Below are 21724 nucleotides of genomic sequence, written 5' to 3'. Positions count from 1 at the left end.
CGACCTCCTCGTTGAAAACTGATAATTTCGGCAGTTGGTTTGTGCCCGCTAATTGGCTCTCGATCCGAAAAGCAAGCGAGCGAAGAATGGCCATGCAATTATATTGTAATCGGGGTAGAGAGAAGTCAAGTCGGGCAAACAGGCGAGTGAGTCGAAAAACCAATGTCGGCAAGGAGTGATACAACAAGTTGCTAGGAAAGAATTTTCTACCAACTTTGATAAGATTTTACGCTACTCGCGTGATTGATTGCGAAAGTGCACTTGAGCCTGTCAGGGGCAGGTTCTAGCAGCTAAGTCATTGCCAGACTGATTTCTTTCGTGTTCACGACAGCGCAAGATGTGCAATTTCACAATCCTTCTCAGCATGACGATTGACAATACGATTACTGTTATCGTTAGCGACCGGAACCCATCGTTATGCCGTGTTTGGAGGGAATGCACTTGATGGTCTGAGCTGCCACCTCGGTTCGTCGATAAAGAATCAATTAAGCCGGATGCGTTGCAACAATCGATTTGTCCCAAGGAATTATAGACAGACAAAAAAAAAAGGTAAGACTTGGGTAGACTCGAGACCAGAGAGTTACTGGCTACGGTAATTAGCAAGTTTAAATGAACACGGTTGGCATCACGCTAGCGGGCGGGGTCGCAGCATACGCGAGGAGCCACGGATGAACCCGCACCTTCGGTACGTCTGTCTTTCGAGTCTAGACGTGGTGCGCTATTATTTCGCACCCAACGCCAGGGGTAAATTAACGACGAGCAGAGGAGGCCACGCGTGAGTGATCGGCGTTCGCCGAGGGTGAACGCTTCCGTGAACATCGTCAAGGCCTCCGCCGCAATTGCCGAGACTGCCAGAGGTAATCGGATAGGTGGAGGAGGTGCCTCGACGAAATCATTACGCGACTCGATGTGCCAGTCGAGAAATCACATCCTCGCGACTTATTCCCCGCAGTTGAATTAAGGGTTCCTGGACTACATACCGAGACATTCTTTCAAATTTAACTTGCCGCCTTCAAACGTCTACTAATTATGATAACGTTTATTGCAAACGATATCAGGGGATCGGGAACGAATGACTGACCTTCGAAAATCTTCCCTCAGGAACTTGAACTGGTCGATAAAAGTAACACGGTACTAATGATTTCCCTTCTACGCACTAAATCTCGGAATAAATAGCGGATGTGAACGCTCCTTTGTTGACAGAAATGAATTATTGCCATGATGCCAAAACTGCAGGTAATCCAATAGCTGGAAGATACTGTAAAACAAGGCCGTTTCGCTACTTTTGCGAATTCATCATTATCTTCCCTCGAACGGTGAACCTTAACCCGGATCAAAGAAAAGCTGCGTTAAGAGAGAACAAGATCTTCGTGCTCACATCAAATATGTAAACTTATCCTTGATCCACCGATAGAGTTTGCGGTGAACTGTTCCCCACTAGAGAATTGGTCATATACACCTACAAATACGCGACGTCGACTCACCCGTTAACTATTAGAAGAATTATAAAGAACGAACGCATTGTCTTATCACCTTTTACCAAAATACACGCTACCAAATTACAACGCCTGTAAAGTAAAGTTTGATTTCGGGGAGCACCGAAGGTGCCGCTAACAGCGCGTAAAATTGGGATTAGATAACTTGACAACGTCGTTTTACCGCTATGTTTGGAAATGGGGCACTTTGCGCATGCTCCACAGGGTTCGAAAATCGAAGTTCCAATGCAAGTGTTGAAGGAAAAATTTTAATTTGTATAAATAAGAATGATCGCACAACATACGGGAGAAGCAAACAATAGTTATTAAGTACATTTCCCTCGAGTCATAAATCACTTAAGAATTAACCTCTCCAATTGCGCGTCGTGTTAACGCCAAGAGCCTCGTGGTATCTCGCTGTGTCGGATACTAGTTTCTGGTCTACATTAAGCGTCCGCGTACTCATACCAGTGTAGCCCAGAGCACGGTCCTGCGTCCGAAATGATCCTAGTGAATGGACTTGAAGCGGCATTTTTACTAACTCATTTTCCCATACTCTCGCTATCAAATAGTACGACTCCAATTTTACTATGATAAAAGAAATTTAATCCTCCGTCTATCGTGGTAATAACACACCCGTGCATCCATCGAGTTTGGCGTCGAAGGGCAAGGACGGCATTGCGATAACTGTTTAAAATAAGTAAGACCAAGGTATCGGACAATCTTTTAAAACCAGGACACGAGCCAAGTTGTAAGTTGGGATCTTAGCTCAGCTAGCTTGACGCAACTGCGGGGACAAGACTTACCTTACATCGGTAGCCGGTGTGCAATTCATTTTTACCTCTATTTCTATTTCATACTTGTCAAATTCTGTATTTTTCTCGGGCCACGCCAGAATCTCAGTCTGTGATTCATCGGCGATAAGAGCATAAAGTGTGCTAGAGATGAGTATCCTTCTTTGGTCAAAGAATAAAATACAACTATATGTAAAATTTACTCTCCAACGGGGTAAAAATTACTTAATTCCGAAGCTGAGTTGAAAAAGTAGCGCCTGCCGACACCTTATTTTTTGAGGGGCGATGGACAAATTTAACTACAGGAGACCTTCCAACACTCGTAAACGAATAGTTTACGTAATCCGATACTTTTTAGCACGCAAACGGGATTTCAATCATTCAGCAAAAGTGTTTAAAATTTTAACAAGCTATACGAACAAAGTGTAATTTCAAAAAACATGAATAAAATAAAATTACCAATATGGTGGCATGATACGATCCAGTCTCATAGCACTGTCACTCTATGAAAAATATTCCGTGTATATCCTGGCGAAATAGCCGAGTCGCATAAAATTCACCGAGAACGCCGAATACAATGTCGGAGAAAAAAAAAAGGTAAAAAAAAAGAAAGATTCCAATACACTAATCGTGTCATTACCACCCACTACGTCCGAGAACTAAACGCCAACTGCAGAGCATATCGCGTTTGGCTCGGCCGAGAGCTTCTTCTTTCGAACCAACTCGCGAGCTGCGGCGACCGCCACAATAGAAATGGTGGGAGATCAAAGCTCTGGCTACAGTCGGTGCATTCTAATAGAGACTATACACACTCTACTCGTGACAGCCTACGACCACGCAGCGTTAGGCGGATCGTTTCTATGGTAGAATCAGTAGTTATGGCTACACGCGAATCCCTTGACACTCCGTTAATTTAAGCGCGCAGTTTCGTCCGGCTTCTTAGCGATACCGGCCGAATTTACTAGCAGAGTAAATTTATTAAGAATTAAAACCTTTTAAGGATCACGTGGGTCTACGCGTGGCCTTGTACTAACCGACGGTGCCCTCGATAACACTGGTCAATCTCATTTTTAATTTAAGCCTTTATACGAAATGATGTGACACAATATAGCTCGAGGTTGTCGAACGAACCGTACGCAATTTTGATTTGCCCAACCCAAGGGTAGGCGCTTTTAAAAATATTCCATAATTATACCTATTGTGATAGCAAAACTTGCTACGTTATTTTTATAGTGTGCATCGAAGAGTTGTTTGTCGTCCTAATAACCGCAGACAGTTTCATCTATGTTCATTCACCACCAGATGACGACTCGGCTTAAATACGATCGTAGTTATGCGGAACTTGAGGTACTCCGACGTACCCTGATTACGAACCTCGTGACTTGTTTACTTTCAAGCTCTTGCTTCGAAGTATGATCAATGGATGAACGTGGCTTACGGGATTGAATACGTACAACTCCTAATACCACAGTTGTCGCCTGGCCAACTATCTACCTACCGATATGAATCTTTTTCCACGGTCAAGAAGCGTGTCCTCCTGCTCCCCTGAATCAGCATCAAGTATGTCCGGTCAGGTTACCCCGCGTTAATTAGTTCAGGTTAAGATCAGTTGAATGGGGGAAGCGAGGCGGTAGCGAACCTGTTTCAACCTCGTGCGCAACCAAACTGTACAAAATACCCAGAGACTCTCCGTCTCGCTGTCCGCTAATGGCGAATAAATGAAAAACTAACAGTTGCAGAATGGGAACCTGACCAGCGATCGAAATAATACCTCAAGAGGGCGGTGGAAATAAGTGGGATTCGGGTATACCTAGTGGAAAAGAATGGTCGCTGTGGTCACTCCGTTGCGTGAGAGTGAATTGCCACGCTTATCGTGGAATAAATAAATGAGAAAGATAAAGAATGAAGTGAAAGAAGGGAAAGAAGCGAACGAGAAGTAGGTACACGATATGCCACTGTACCGAGGTACCTCATAGCTGTAATATGAGGATAGAATCATATTGCAGTTAGTAACGTTATCGTGACTATTCGTGCTGAGAAAAAACGGCTATTTCGCGATTTTGGAATCGTTTGAGATTCAGTAAACCGTAATAAAATAAAACACACTCGTATTTCGAAATCTTAGAATCTTAGAAAAAATATTGTAAAATTAAGAAAATAATGATTTTTTCCCCAATGTTTAGTTACGATAACGTTACTAACTTCAAATTCGTAAGATAGACCGGTTCCCGAAGACTCGATGACCTTCGGTCCACAAACCGACCGATATGAAACTGACGAATTTTGCCGTTAATAGTTACCAAGGAACATTGATCTAGAGATAAACTCAACTCGCCCCGTTGAAACAAATTATAGTCCGTGATTCATTCTGGAGTTTATCCAATTCATTTTATTTTAGGAACCAATCAAAATCTCTACACCTTACTATGATGATGCTATTCGGAGAATCACACGTAATCCAAAAAGAAATCAGATAGTATGCGAAATTAACTTCACGGACTTTTTGCCTATTTCGCAGATATATCCGCCTAAATCCTGGACCTCATTGTTAGTTGTAATCGTTTCGCAAAGAAAATTTCACCATGCGGTAGGTTGCAATTGTATGCAGGAAGGGGTTTTCATGGCCTTTCAAGTATAATCTCATAGAAGTTAGGCCTGCTTCACAGAACCTAAGCTCTTACGATTGTGTTCAGTCAAAGCATGAAGAATGTACACAGGAAGCTGTCTCAAGTTAGGCAGGGCTCTTTAAATTTCTGAAACGCGAGGAAAAATATTTCACACGCTCATTTTCTACTATTAATATCTGTCGAAAGTGAATATATCAAGACGCTCATTTAACAAACGTGCATCTTTCTTTATTAAAAGCTAAAGTGATTGGCGGCTGGAGTTGACCCAGTTTCGGAAGAGCGTGTCTTTTCCAAATAATCATAAACGAAGAGATAGCCTCCAACTCCTTGTGACTACAATTTGTAACATTTTACTTCGTTCGACTTGATTGCTTCAAGTATTCAATTATAATGACCAGGCGGCCATTTAGACAATCAATCTAAAATAAGAGTCTTTGCCACGTGTCACAACTTCCAGTTCACGGATATTTTATATCCACTAAGATTCATTCCAGCAAAGAATTCAAGCTGTAGGGAAATGTCACCGCACGATTTGAGATCTATCAAAGCCGTAGAAATTAAGACGTACACTCGCACCTTTGCTGCAATCTGAATTAACCATCCATACGTTGTTCTATTCACTGGTTCATTAATTTTTTTCGATATGTCACCGCCAGTTCCACCTTAACACGCTACAGGTACACCATGCGTATAATTTATTTGCACACCAAACATTTTTAGCCTATGGTAGCTAAAAATCTAATTTCAGCACGAACAACAAACATTGTCATGGCTATTCAGATGGAATTAGTTATCATTATATGCGTACGGAAGCAGGCCATCTTTCATGAGTTAGTTTTACGTGCGTGAACAGCAGTATTCGGCCACTACAGATAGGCATACAGGCGGATCTAACATAATATACGCTGAAAATGTGTGTCAACACCTAAATTTACAAAAACTGAGTTTCATCTTGTCGGAATACTCTGAAATCCTAATAACTTGGCCTATTGCCCGACTTGATTAACTTTTCTCAAACCGAGCCAATAGTTTTTCAACCAGGAATGAAAAAACCCGTAAATTTTCGCGTGGTATTCTGAATCTGACACACCGTTTGAAAATTTTTGGAAACCGTCTTACATTTAACCGAAAAGTCCACGGCCCCGGGGACGAGAAAAGAACTATAAAATTCATTTGATTGAATATACGAGTCAATTAAACTGACGCCAGCGATATTGAATTGGATACCTGAGCGATCGTGAGGAAATGGAAGCTGCGGTATTCCCTTGATTCTGTATGACTTACGGCGAGTCATCTGAACATTTACCTGCTGCAGGGATCCACAGTGCATTTGTACAGATCACTCATCCGAAATAGATGTGTGTCAAACAGGTAAACCTCGTCACTTTGCTTGTCTTTTAGGTTAATATTTTGAAATCATCAAACAACTCGCTCACTTTTCTCCTGATCTTGCTTATTACAAATGCACCAAAAATTCCTCTCCGCTCTAGCCTCCATCGCAAAAGAGACGTGCTACCACAAACAAGGCATCCAAATGCCCATTCGCAGGTTCATCGTACACATGGATACTATTGTATACGTACACCATCGATACAGTGTCTTGCGCTCCGGTTATAAGGTGAGCGGTAACAAGGACCAAAATTTCACACTTTTGTGACACGAAACGCCTAGCAAGAGTCCCACGAGAAACTGGGGATGCCCAAGGCCGAGAGACTCTCGGGTACGAGTTTGCGAAGGAAAGAATAACTATACTCTATACGCCGCGCCGAATTTGCAGTTCAAGCGCGTAGCCGGGCTTATTTCATCTCGATCTCTATATCTCCGTCTCGCATTCCGTGTTCTCCTCTATATCTCTGGCCGAGACGAGCTCGACTGCTTTTTCCCTCTCCTTTCCGTTGCCACAGTCTTTGCCTCAGCATGCTTCACGTTGCCTTTTATTTTATTCGGTACCGCCAGGCGATCCTTGGAATAAGATATAAGCTGCAGTTTATTCATTCCCAGTTGCTCAAGCCATGAACTTCAGGATGTTTCCCTGCATACCACCAAATTAAACCTATACGTGTGTAATGTTTATACACGTAAGCTGGTACGAAAACCTCCCGTGGGAGGAAAGTAGTTAGGTGTACACTATTACCTTTTGAACCGCAGCTGCATGATTCCGGAATTCTGATCCGCAATATTCACTGACATTGCGCACTAGACGTGACATTATATTCCTTACGCCTGAGCGTCTTTGCGGAATCCCACCCAGTGCAGTGCCACTATATCGTTCGCAGCACGCAAGCCAATCTCTGTACAGTTTATCCAGCGATACAGCATTAGAAAGCAAATGATCAATATCCTAAGATCGCAGGATACGAGTACGGGAGCCATACACACATGGAGCAGCCTGTCCTTCTTCGCTTAGCGTTCCTTGATCGGTCAGACCATACAAGAACATGCAGCAATTATTTATCACAAACGTCGGCTAGCTCCAGGTGGCGGAATTTGATGCGACGAGTAGAAGCTTCGTCCATCAGATACGGAGCGACAAGTGATCAAGTAACGAAAGTATACGTCATCTCGTTGACATGGTAATTCTTGTCGAGCCAACATTCTAATTTCCACGCGAAGACAGTTTCACTACACAAGTTCAATTGTATCATCAATTCAATTTTTTTCGCTTATTGTACGATATTTACGAGCACGTATATAATTTTAAGCCTTAAATAATATGATGATCGTGAAATTTACTGTCTTCGGTTATGCAATTCAACTTGAGACTTTACAGATCTACAGGATTGAGTTTCCGATGGTTCGGCAGTATGCTCAGAGACTTGGCATACAATTATTACATGGAGAGTTATGTAAATGGAAAACCGAAGTGTACCAATACGCTACGAACAAAGACACAGGTCAGGTATAAAAAAAAAAATCTATAGAACCTGGATTTAGTTACCTGCAGACGTAGCATATCTCTCCGACGCATTTCCGCATCCAAGGACTCGTCCGGGCAACTTGCCTACTACAGATCATAATTATCAGCACTTGAAACTAGGCACAGCGATTTGCGAGACGATAGACGAATATCGTAATGGTTTTATTTATTTTTTTCTCTTTCTTGTACTAACATTCGCGACAGCTATCGCATCACTTGGGTCTCATTGACGATTCAATGCACAGTCTCCAGGTGCATGATCGTACAGTGTACAGTGACCAAAAACTACTCAACAGGTGTCGCGCGAAAGGATCTGGCACCATTGTCTTTCGATTTTTGTCAAACTTATGGCTCAATTTACATGCTGGTGCGTCTCGGTTCTTCCATTTGACGCATTACCGGCGCACGCGAATCGAGTGACTACCTACTGCGGAGCTCGACACTTCCCGAGTCGCCGAAAGCCACGAGCCAGGATCTACTACACGATTGCCCCCAGTATTCAGGCCGTCGGTGTCCCACTTCCACTTTTTTCTCTCCCTCTTACAGTCAACGATCTGACACACACAGTGCACATTCTGCAGTTTGTCTTACAATCAGGCGCATATAACACAAGCCAGGCCTGCGCATTGATGGCCTTGCTGGACAGACAGGCGGATCCACTAGCGCAATCTAACCGTCTTACTCTGCGGCAAATGGCATGGGGAAGTTTTGGTACGTTTGAATAGAGGAAATACGTCAACCGTATCCTAGAGACGGATCTGAAGCGCGTAAACGCGTAGATGACAGATGGCTGATAACATGGCACCACGTTTATTTGTTGCAAGGCCTCGAATAGCGGGTCTGGACGAATATTCAGGCAATGAAATACCACTGCTGTCTGTTTGCTCATCTAACTTCTTTTATCCTGTTCGGATGGATCGGGTTGAAACGATCTCAGTGACTGGCAAAATGGAAGGCCAATTATACCAACGAAGCCACTGTAACCAGCTCGACCACTTCTTGCCTCCCTCTACGGCTGCAGAGTTGAATTGCGAAAAATTTATACCGACAAAGTGAATTCAGACGTTGGCAATTCTTCCTCGTTCTGACGAAACTTACTTGGGAGGATAAATTGGGATAAATCGTCCCACTTTTCCACCCCGCGAAAATTTACCCCAAGGAAATTACGTAAGTTTAAAAAGAATATCAAACGGAAATAGGTGAAGCAGAATATGAAATCCAGTGTTTCAACTTTTTCAAATTGTATAATTTTTTCTACTTCGTCCTTTGTAGCAGGTATTTTGCTATAATTGCACGCAAGAAGATATAGAGCCATCGGTAAATCATTATTCAAAATTGTCTACAATTTCTCTGATGTGACCCTTAGTATAGAACAGAAACAGGTCGTCATACGTGTATCGAGTGGTTCGCTCCTCTTACCATGGTACAACCCTGTATGCTATCGATTACGGGTTCGACAACACGGGGCGCGTCTCAAGGCAAAATCCCTGACGTCTATCAAGTCTGGAGTCAAGACTCCTTGTAACGCTGCTGCAAAGTGACGCCGGAGGACGAAGTCACTCTACATGACTACGGTATGCCTACGACGGCAACTGTGCGAGGAAGTTGGTATTGTAATCAAAGAGAAGGTAGTGGTGGAGTCGTGGGAACGCGTACTGGGGTTGTCTGGGTCACGGACCGTAAGAGATGCGGTTGCATTGGCTAACAGTCCGTGTGGAAGAGGCCGCAGCTTTTCACCACGTTGTACAAACTATTGGGAAACCTCACCCGCTACTCAAAATGTAATCGTGTTTGATCAGAAGTCTTAAAACTGCTCGTCTTGGACTAATGAAGTTTGACAGAATAGAGGATGTTGGAATGAACAAATAAATATAAAGGCATTTTCATGCTCAGTTCCTCCGCAGCACGTTCTTCACGCCCATTGACTTTTTGGTTAAAAAAATTCCTCAAAGCTTTGATCACAGCATGAAAATATTTCAACGAAATCGAAAGGCCTGATTCAGGCAAGCGGTACGTCACGATGTTATACAGTATAAACATGTCGTTTAAATATTACACTGCGGATGGATGTTTTCCCTTCGTCTTTCGACAAGACTTTCCGGCATTGTTGCGGTCTGATAGGCTGAGGTCGATAGGTGAGGCGGTAACGTTCGTGAAAGGCTAATGAAGAAGCTACATTACCGGGGTGGCTACTTTCCCATGGTGTCCTTGTTCGCTCTTTCTTCGTCAGTTGCAGATGTGATTGTCGATTATCACCGTGGAACAAACGTAAAGCGCACAGAGGAAATGAGAACTGTTTAACAATAAGTTGTACACTGCAAACGTACTCGAATAATTCGGAACTGTAAGCTTGTTCGAGCCAAATTTTTCTGCTCTTTACATCGTGTCATTTTCAACTAAACTAATTTCTTACCGATTACCGGAAACTGATGACCATATTTGTCAAATACAGGATGTCAGTAACTCGGTACGTTGAAAATCTTGTTGAACGAAATCAAGGGCGATGTAGCGTAATATTTCTCCCACGTTTCTTCCGAATCGAAGTAGGCCGAGCTTAATGTCAAAGCAATTTTTCTACCGCTGAGGCCCCATAAGCATATTGAGGCAAAGGGCATTCCCGTTCGCACTTGGTTCCACTTTTTGTACGACTTTCACGAATTCGAAGTCGACACACGTGGCAGCTCCAGCAAAGTGTGTTTTGCCGTATAGCCATATCCAAATGTCGGCCTACTCTGTGCTTTTTATACAGAACGTAGGAACTCCGTTCGCAGGAGGTCAGCGGAATTTGTAACCTAAATTATGTCATAGTATCTGATCCTTCCCCGAATGGAAGTTGTGGCGTACAGCTAGGGGTTGTCTTATTTTTTACCGATCAAACATTGCCGACAAGTTTGACGGACATGATTTGGAGCCGATTTGTTGAGGTCATTCGTACCAAAGTCGAGATCACGCGTTGCCCCGTTTACCATTCTCAGTTTACCAATTTCGTAAGAAAGGGGTTGATCCTTGATAGTCAACCCGACGAACAGCCATACCATGAGCAGTAACCATAGGTGAAATCGCCACAATCTCCGCAGATGCATGGTGCCCACACCCTGGTGCACGTATACTCGAGTCTCCCTCACCCAATTGCCCCCCGGGAAAGCACGCGGAGATGGAACCCTATGAAGATGCTATTCGCGAAGTGAGGTCCATCGTCGAGAGCGTCGAGAACTTGGTACACTGGGGATTTTGTATGCACCACGAGGATTCCGATACATATTCTCACAATTTTATCAACTCTTCTCTCCGGCGTCGAAAAATATATTAAATGGTGACTAGAGGAAGATATGCATGAGGGAAGGATATAGCTATTCCTCGTACAATACATGCTCGATAGAGTCCAGCGAGAGAGAAGGAGTGTAAGAAGAGCTAGAGAAGGAAGAAAAGAGGAGCAAGCGATCGGGCCGCGAAGGAAGCGGAGGAGGGGGTTGAAGAAGGGACGCTGTTGCAGGTAGAGATGTGGGGGGGGTCCACAACGCACATGTGGATCGAACCGGTTGTAAGAAGCACAGATATCGCCGAAGTGCACCTGTATATACCCGATCATCTTCGTTTGTCACTTGTAATTTCTGCGCCATATCCACTTTTCCGGAATGCTTGATGAAGTGGAATGACGATAAATATAATTCACAATACGAAATATATTATACTTTGCCAGTTTCTTCCGTTACTGGCATTTGGACGTTCCTTAACTCCGTCGAACTTGTATAAAATTATGTTACACGTTGATTCAAGATTTTTAGGATACATTCTAGCAGCAGGATTGAGTTCAACTATGACATTTTGAAGATGATCGTAAAGCTACTAAACAACAACATCGGACGAATGTCTGACAGTGAACTAACGGCTGTAACCTGGTTACAGCAATATGCGGCAGCAAACCATTTGTATTTACTAATTGGATACGATTTTTTGAATTTCACTATTAGCCCAACGTGTCAAGAACTGGAAAAATAAATGTTGTACAATATACGGGAAGCCGAGTACTTTAAGATAGGTATAGATATACCGTACTGTGTAAATTTATGATAAATAGGCGCTGACCCCGATTTCGGAGAGTGCCTGCACAGCTTTAAAGCTGACCCCAGTTCACTTACCGATGTGTTCGCTAGCGTTACTCGTAAATCCAAAGTAAAATTTTCAAATTTACCGAAGGCTGGTCTGTAAATAAAATCGTTGAAACGTTGAACAACACAACTTGTCAACACATACATTGGGATGAGACTAGAAAAAAAATCTCGATTTGATCTTTGCTGCAGGAAATCTTGACCGATTGTTATTTAGATGTCGAACTCTATTCTCCAGAATAGCTCCTACGACAAGCATCCGGCAATTAAGCGAGCGCGTGTATAAGGATTAACGACGTTTTTTGTGCAATTGGAAATGCTTGCGTGAGGTGAGAAAAGAAACGAAATTATTTTGGTCAGCCTTTAGAACTGCTGCGTAAGCCCGTCGTTTCGGAAAGTTGTAGATTAGAATAAATTGAGAATCACCGTAATGATGAATAAGCTCAAAGTCCGATAGTCCCGCGCGTTCCGCTGAGAATGATAATCTTCCGTTTAAATAATCATAAGTATTCCTTAAAGTATTATAAGCAGCGTCCAGTTTTGTGGCTAAAACAAATAATCGCAATAATATTCTCAAGAATGAACTAGAAACGCGCAAAGTAAAATTTTGAGAAATTTCCAGAATACACGGACAGTCGTTTTGTAGATTATTTTATTCGAAAAACGCCGTCTGTGCAAACAAGCATGTCGCTGTGGTTACAGTTTTCAGAGATGTTTACGCGCTAAAACTAACATGCACTAATATACACGATGAACTCATCGCTCCGCGAAATCATCCAAGGTGGCGAATCTTTCCTCTCTCCAAGGTAACCGTACGGTTCACGGTATAAACAGCATTATGTATTACCGGACGAGATAAGTTGTTGGGACTTGTCGCATACAATCAGAATAAATATTCTGATGGCACGATATGTCACGGCTAAATATTCTATCAATACAGAGAAACGTCACGATAAACCGAAAACCTTATACAGGGTGTACCACCTTACATTACCGATTAAGATACTCCGGGCAAAAGTTGAACGGTTCCAAGAAGGTGCGACAATAGTCTGATTTTCGTTTCGTGCATACGCGGATAAATGAAAACTCCTATTTTCTATCCTGCAATAATGAGCAGCAAAGATTTCGCCATAAGTCATAAAAAAAAAAGGTTTGCAAACCAGTGTGGCCACAAATTTTTGGGAAAAAAATGTCGTGACATTTCCAAGTACTCCAGAACCTAAAAACTGGTTTCTCGTGACATTTTCCCGGTTCTAGTAAGTTACTAAAACCGTAATCGATCAGCTTATCAACTCTATATTCGGTTCAAATTCAATTCGAATTGAAGAAGAACATATTGTTACAAAAAATTCAGTTTAAGCCAATTTCTTTTCTCGACGAAATAAAGGAAACTTGTTACCTCGAAAAATCATTTATAATTCCCATGATAGAAAACTGACATGTTCAGTTTTTTCCATGACCAATATAAAAATTCCCCAACAATTCCGGGTTTTCCATGACCCCTTCTAAGTACCCTAACGTTTCCAGGTTTTCCAGGTGTGCGGCTACCCTGGCAAACGTTGTCATCCGTTCCACCCCTACAACGACGAGGAGTTTCGGCAAGGAATTATACAGCAGCGCCCGCGGAAGGTACTCGTCGCATACTGATAGCGGGCACATGCGACCGAACGAACCGGTTCATCAAGCACCGCGACTCCCCCGCAGCCGCGTCTCCTCGCCAGCGAGCGAGCCGCCCGTTTAGCGCGAACGAAGCCGACGATAAATTATGGGACACCCGGTGCATAAATATAAAGGGGATCCACCGTGATTATAAAGCCTCGAGTTGCGCGAATTCAGGATTCACCGGGAAGATAACCTATTCAACGTTGAGCCAACTCTCTATTTTCTCGGCTACTGCGCTCTGCGGGGATCGTTCGTTAGTGCTTAGTTACACACGAAAACTAACAATAAGGGGAGAAAGTACACGCGCGAACGAAATAACTATATTTTCAGGGGCATCCGAGCTTCGCAAAGATGTCCACTTCTGATGCAAACCTAACAATAAGCCTTCGTTACCGTCCCCCTCGTATACGCGGCACAATCCACACATGTAGCTTCGTGCGACAATTTCCAAGTGCGGGTAGTATCGTGGTGAAGCGTACAGAAACAGTCTAAAAAGTGAGGGTCGAAACCGAGGTTTATTTTCGTGTAACAAACAAAACTTCCGCGCATGCATCGCGTATATGATACGCGAGTATAATGATTATAAATTATGCCAGCTACTAGATCGATCGGTCACGTATATCGTTACGCGTGTCATGAGCGCAGACGACTGTTATTACGGTATGAGCATAAACCAAGGCATATGGAAGCAAACGAATAAATGATTTAACCTGGAGGACAAGGCAGTGGGATGGGGTGGGACGGGGAGGGCACAATTTTTATTGGAGCATCGTTGGCTACCCGAAAGGTGTCCGTACGGCAATGAAATTTTGTGAAAACGATCGGAATATGCAGAGAAAGGAACAGGGTACGGAAAGGAAGTAGACGAGGTAAAACAGAATAAGTGAGGAAACTATGAAACGAGTCGCAAAACTTTTGTAACACTTATTGTTGAAGGGAGGAGACCGGTTGAAAGGGACAGAACGGAAAAACGCGCATTCGTCGTTGCCAACAACTGAAAAGGCTGAGAAAGAGGCTTCAACAACAAGGCAAGAGTTTGGAGAGTAGACAGAAAGTTTTAGCAACTTTTCTCTCCTACTTATTTCATCCCCTTCTCCGCGTGGGCTTATTCAAGTTAATCGTTTCAAGCGAGTTCACATTAAGTGTACCATTCTATCGGGTCTAGTCGTGAACCGAAGCGATCTACGACCACCCTTTCTTATGTCGATTGTCATTTCTCAACTTTTCTTTCACCCTCGTACAACTTACACGTTTTAATTGAGTGGGTAACAACGATAAAAATTCTCTCATTCGTGTAAAGTTTACTCGCTAAGTTATTATAGATTCTAATGAGACTGCCTGCCACTTTGTTGGTTAACAAATAGTCGCTGGGGTTGGATTTTCGATAAAAATTTTGGAAAACCGATTGTCTCGCGCTAATTTTAAGTCAAATGATAATTTGCATATCTTGCTATTGCTATTCTATCTGCTCATATTCACTCTTAAGAAATATCGGGCATAAACGACAAGTTGAAACATGTACTAATTAGAGGGCTGGCACAGTCAAAATGCAGCACATCGGATGTACGTATACGTGTACTTTACACATCAATTATTATCAGTTATATTAATTACAGCACCACATGCAGATCAGATATCTCATAGGATGGCTCTGAGCATCTGTGCTTGGGTTAAATGAATGATTAGGATCGAAATGTCAAGATAAAAGTTTAAAAATCCTTATCGACTGAATTTCTGAGAATAATGCGGAAAACCAGGCTACGCAATCTATTTCCGTGTCACCAGGGAGTCTGCTGGCACACGGTATATTGTAAATATATCCTTCCTCCATCGCCATTCACGCTTCTGAGTCAGCTCGGCGACTTTCTCATCCTCAACGCGTCTCCGCCGACGTTGTCCACAGCCGTCTTCAACGTCGTTGTTGATTGTTATTTAAAATGAGTGTACCTATGCACATTCGATGCATTCAGCTATGAAAGTACGAGTACATCTGCAAAGCATACCGAAACCCCCTATACGACACCACCTGGGCGTGAGTAATTCGGACGTGACAGAACGACTAATTGTTGACTGCATTTTTCGCCGCAGACGTCTAAACAAGAAAGGGTACCTACAAAACCTTATATCTTTGGAGAGCAATGATTTCAGGTCCGACGCAATTCTAAGCGTTATATACATTGGCGAACCTGGCTTTGATTTGCGATACACCCTGTTCGCCAATTGGATTGCAGTTCTCCTGGCAATTAGTTTCGTAAAACCCATCAAACAAGTCCCGAATTCCCGATTATAAACTGCGCGCAAGTTACGCTAAATGGTCGGTGAATTACCATAGCTACACGCTCAATGTTTCAAAAATTTTACAACACGTCTGGATGAAAATCTACCCGCCACGGTAAGCGTACCATTTATTGATACGTTTAGACCCAATGATTGAACCATTTATTTCCCAAAATTATGAATCTACGGTAAAAATTGTGAATTTCTCGACGACTAAAACCAATTGCTAGACGCTTGAACATTACAAATTTATTTTTTGATAATTTTAGAACTAAGGATCAAACAGATACAACTAAAACAGATCAATGATTGGGACAGAGTCAATAACTGGAACACTCACCTGACTTCCGCGTTCGGCGTGACTCTGGATCAAATCATCTACAATATGCATAGGTTGTACCGTATCGTCGCAGGCACAGCTGTAGCCACTCCGGAGAGATATAACAAATATGTGCCGTTACCTTGGTATCCGTCGATGCTTGCACGTCTGCGAACCTTGTTTTCGGAAATGAATACGACGATAGTGCAGGCTTTCGACACTTTGCCAAGAATAACAGAGTAATGCCGCAAGTAAACCAACGCTATAGAAGACACAAAGCTGACGTTAAAAATATACTTGGAAAATTGCACCACTCGCCGCCCGGGAATTAACCCAGCATCGAAATTCCTGCCTCATTTTCTACTCTCCCCTTTCATACACCTACGAACACTATTATGCCATTTACGTATTTTACTATCTTACTACAAATCTCCCTACTAATACAACCGTATAATTTTCGTAAATCCTAGCAATTCACACGACAAGACGGCAAATATATACCAGCATTGGTCTGCTTCCTGGGGTTATTTTAGAAATTACAGTGTAATGCATTTTCAGTATTCAGATACCTACTCTTATCCTTGCAATGCAGGGTCACGAGACACGCAAAACTGATCAGGGATCCTGCCACAATGTACAAAAGTATTACAACTATACCTGGAATCAATGTATTATACCTATACTTTGCGGGCATTTATATTGTGAGTTTAACTTATTGTGCCTGGTTGTTGAACCCTCAAGAGCGTTGCATCGTACTTGGCGTGCAGAGCTATCGTTGTTGTAGGACTCGGTCAATACCTGAAGCGGGCTTTATTCGCATATTCGTGCCGCGATCGAAGATCTTTACCCCGCTCTGTCCCATCTTCTCCCTCTCTCTCTTGCTGGTCAATACCTCAATTCCAATGGATATCGCACCGACGTAAAAAACCATTCTTCCGAAATTTGTATGCTGTCATTACACGTATATGCATATGCATCGTCTCTAATAATCTCAGATTCTAAAGTCCACGATTTTCTGCAACCTGCCCCCACCAGGCAACAAATCTTGTGCACAGACACATGTACTCGTGCAAATTCGCAACCAAAATGAATCCGGAACCTTCGAAGCTCCAGCTACATGGAACGTTCGACAAAAAAAAAAAAAAAAAAACGGAGGAGACAAAAAGGCAAGAAAGTCCCCGCTGGCCTGGTTTACATGGTTTGGGTTTCACGCGGCACAAGCCTGTGTATCACGCTAGCACCGAGGGGCGTGTACCGCGGTGGGTAAAGTTTCACGTTATAGATTTGCCAACGCTGGATTACGAAAATAGGCTGGGTGAGAGTAGACCCTCGAGATGCACGTAAAAGTCGAGGAAGATGTTGCCACGGTAGTATTGAAGGTGATTTTCAAATAAAATAAAAAGTATATGTTAGGGAGACATCGGGGGAAAAAGAAAAACGGTAGAAGAGAAGCGAGACCGACAGATTCAAAGGAGAAAAAATGAAGGAGCTGCAGCTGGCCGATACTCACTTAGTCTGAAAACCTTCGAATTCCTCTTGTTGCTCGGTGATGGAAGCTTCCAGGTCTAGGTAGGCACCGTAGTCACCGTCCTTGTATAACTGAAGAGCCGTATCGTCAAGCTATAACAGAGAAAGGAGAGAACACCGATCATTGCTATGTCTATTCTCGCGTGAAACATTCACGAGAATCGGGAACGGGAGAGTGAGAAGATTCGAAAAAAAAAAATTGAGACGAATCAGTTGAACGCACGATATCACGCGGAAAGAAGATCACGATCGGAACTCGCAGTACCTGTATTGAGAATTTGGGATATTTGAAAATTAAAAAACTTTCGAATACATATTCATATTGGCTATCAAAACTACACTATTCTAATACGTAATATTCACTTCTGATTGTGCTTGTACACAAAATTGCAGTACATCTATAAATATAATAACTGCATTACGCAATCCGTAGCCAAGTACACAAACTTCGTATGAATAGGCTAATTCTGGATCAGAATTGGCTAGACTTTTTATGAGATTTCAATGAAAAATGAATTAAATTCAGAATACGAGATTCCTAACTCTAGCTACTCGCTATTATTGTTATTGCTGACTGTTGTCGAATACGCGACGGTTAAAATGGTTGCTTTATACGTAATTCACTTAGAATAAAATAGATAGAGATAGGCTTCTTCAATTGATTGTCAAATTTCGTATTTAATCATTATTTCAACGGAAAGCGCTCATGCGCAGTTCGTATGGGTATCAAATTACCGTTCAAGAGAATACCCGTCCGCCCGTTAGAAATATACATTCAATTTACCCGAGCTACTTCCAGCGCGAAGCAGAATATTTTGTGTACTCACAATATATGAAACAAAAATACTTGATTATGAATGAAGACAGGACCTACCGTAGCATTAATACGCAACGATAATAGGGCTCGGTGTAGACAAATGCTCAGACGGAAATGGCCGAGACGCTATAATGGAGACGACAAGCTTGGAGGGACCCGAACCGAGGATGTGACGTATTCGATCAAAAAAAACGAAAAATGGCCCGGGAAATGAACGAACGAATAGAGATGGACGAAAACGTAAGCAGAGAGGTAAGTGAGTAAGCCGATCCAGCACGAGCGCAAACACCGGTGGTGACCCATATTTCGAAAAATTTGTGGTTCAAAATAGTTAAGCGCTCGCTGCCACGCATGCGCACTACCCTAAACGACTGGACCTGCAAGATTCTCTCACAGATTCAACCGTTTCATCCTATTATTACGCATCTCGCTACCAGCCACGTGGGGAACGGTGGAATCGATAACTTATCTTACTTTCCTCGGTAAAATTTAAAAACTTCACAGAAACATTTTTTATTCCTATATTCCGAACCAGACATCACAGTCTTGTCTAACGTGGATGGCAATAATGTCCAGATCATGATTGACATGATCTAATAGTCACGCTGCAAGTGCAAACTCAAATCGATTCGAGTGTAATCTCTAATTTCCTTTGTTACGCGGAAAAGAAGAAAAAGAAAATAATACAATGCGAGGAGCAAAGGAAGGTGACTGCGAAAAATACCACCAAGTTGGGTGAAGCTATAAAATATACGACCCTGTAGGACTGACACTCACGAGCAAGAGAATTTCACCCGATAAATAAACCTGTTTTACAGCTGATACGTATATTTCTGTCAGTCAGATGCCCCCTCTACTGTATATATCGATGCATAATACATGCGCCGTGTCTACGGGTATTGTGTATTAGGTTTATATCCTTGTATACCGCGCGAGAACTGCGTAGTCGGTGAGAGGTCAAAAACGAGAGGTGAAAGAGGTGGTGGGGAAGAGAGAGGTGAAGAGGTAAGAGGGACGATTTGCACGGCGACGGGGCTGTGTAGGGGTAAGGATGTAAGGTATCCGACTATATCCACTCTACGAGTTGCAGAATATCTGTACGGCTTCTTCGCCTCCTTCGAGGGTTTCCCGTTTCTGCAGTTGAACACCTGCCAACCACTGCAAGGTGCGGCAACTACACAGCTGTGCCGTGCGCCGAACCCCGTAGGTTGACGGAACCAACAAACGAAGCACAGTGGACCGGGTACGGTAACGTGATGCGAGGAGAAGGATCCATCCGGCACACAATGAGGCACATCGACACGCGAACACTCCGATGGCCCTTTCAGGCATGCCTCTCGGATGATCCTCGAAATTTGGTTTCAAAATGCGTGGGTGGTGTATATGCGTGTGCAGAGAGCGTAGAGGAGGATGAGCTGAAACTGAGGTGAAGCAGAAAAAGGTTTCAAACACCTGAAAACCTGGCGGCTGGGTACGGTCGAAAGGTTCGCTTTCGTGTAAGCTCTCGCCTTGTTACGGCCATCCTTTAGTGAAATTTTTGTCTCTGGAGGGCTGTTCGTATACGACGTCGAAGGTGTTACCCGGAACTCAGCCGCGTTTATTAGGATAACAGGAAAGAGAACATTAACATTTTTTCACATCTGCAAGGGTTGGAATTTTCTCAAGTTCTTCGTGATGCTGCAAGGCAGGTCCGCGGGTCTTCGTTCTCGAACGTATGTCCATCTTCATGCCACCAACTCCAGAGTTCTATACCGTAATTTCTTTGAAAAAAATTAATACAAAGTATTCCGTTTGTATTTGATTCACCCCCGTAACACAGGATTGATGTGGCCGCCACGATCCAAGCGGCGAATAAATGCAGAACGTGTTTGCCACATAGCTTTAAGGTTCGCTCTCGCCGCGGAGTGCGAAAATATTTTATCGTCGTCGGCAATCTTCGCCCTTAAACAAACGCGGTGTAGGCTCACCTTATTTGTTCCGTTATACCCAGGACGTTAAACGCGAGGCCAGTGAAACTGGAGAAAAAATTAATTTTTTATCAGATATTTTGTTCGTTCTTTCTTTAATAGCCTCAGCGTCTCCTGGTTACGACATGGATACACGTTTAATTCTTGAAACAAAAGAAGTCTGGTTATCTCGACCGATAAAATATCGAATTGAATCGGCAGCGCTTCGATTTTGGCATTGCTATACGAGACAAAAGACAGCGAGGACAGCGAGGAGAATTAATAGAGAACATCGAAAAGTCAGCTATTGCACAGCAGGAAAGACTCTCAACGCCACCAATCACCCAGACGAAGGAGCGAAACTCTGCTGAAAATTACCGACGACGCAATCCATCCGCACACACATGTCGCAGGGTTATAGAAACAAACATAACATGTGTAGAAACGGCCTTGCATATAGGCCAGTGAGCTGGACTGGCAGCTTTCTTTGAAAACCATTAAATTTCGACCAGTCCTCATTCGATTTCTCACACGCGGTGGATTAAACGGAAGAATCATAAATATGCACAGGAGAAAATCATGCCATATATAACGCACTCAATGTTTGCCAGCAAATGAATGCTTACTTTTCACTGTACAAGTAGAGAATGAATTCCAATTACAACGCGAATTTTAAAAGCCGCTTCAAACTCTCAGTTGATAAGATAACAAACGGATTCCACACTCAGAATTAGATACCGTGCCAACGCCGCGGCGTGATATTCATAATTATGAGAGTTTCAATACGTCCGCATAATGGTAACTTGCAAAATTACTCGGTGACCCGAATCAAGCCAAGGAAGAGCCGGAACTAGGCGAGTCTTTTCAAATTGTTTCTATCAGATGTAGAAATTTTTACTTCAAGGTATAACGCACGAAGTTAATTAATATTTAAGCGGTCGTAAGACAGTCGCGAAAAACCTGTCGAACTAAGCTTCATTTGGAAATTTTGACGAGTGTTTGGCCAGCCACAAGAAGGTGAGCCGGCCGCTATCTACGTTAATCGCAGATCACGGTTTCCGGCATGACATGTGTACGTACGACTGCGAGGAAATCGCGCAAGCAAACGTGCGGAGAAAAGACAAAATTTAACCTCATTTTCCATATAACCGCGAGGATTATCCAACCAGTCAACCGACATAGACGGTAATTTGGCTTTCCGCAGCGGGGCAATCACGGTACCTGCCACTGACGACAAATACACCAATATGTAGG

The 21724-nt window shown here is 43.0% G+C and overlaps 1 protein-coding gene across 9 annotated transcripts in view; it reads right to left on the bottom strand.

Moving 5' to 3' along the window:
- LOC107227814 (FH1/FH2 domain-containing protein 3) overlaps positions 1–21724 on the bottom strand; it is a 76469-nt gene that overhangs the window by 27609 nt on the left and 27136 nt on the right. For 8 of the 9 annotated variants that reach the window (XM_046733068.1, XM_046733069.1, XM_046733071.1 and 5 more), the window contains one exon: positions 17691–17800. In XM_046733068.1, coding sequence (XP_046589024.1) covers positions 17691–17800 — 110 coding nt within the window. Of the gene's footprint in view, positions 1–2728; positions 2906–17690; positions 17801–21724 lie in introns of those variants that run through there. The other variant, XM_046733075.1, reaches the window with a different exon arrangement.

This window comes from Neodiprion lecontei, chromosome 2 (assembly GCF_021901455.1).
Source record: "Neodiprion lecontei isolate iyNeoLeco1 chromosome 2, iyNeoLeco1.1, whole genome shotgun sequence".
In the NCBI taxonomy this organism is placed as follows: Eukaryota; Metazoa; Arthropoda; class Insecta; order Hymenoptera; family Diprionidae; genus Neodiprion; species Neodiprion lecontei.
Note: the sequence above shows the minus strand (reverse complement) of the source record. Positions and strands in the feature narration are given on the sequence as shown.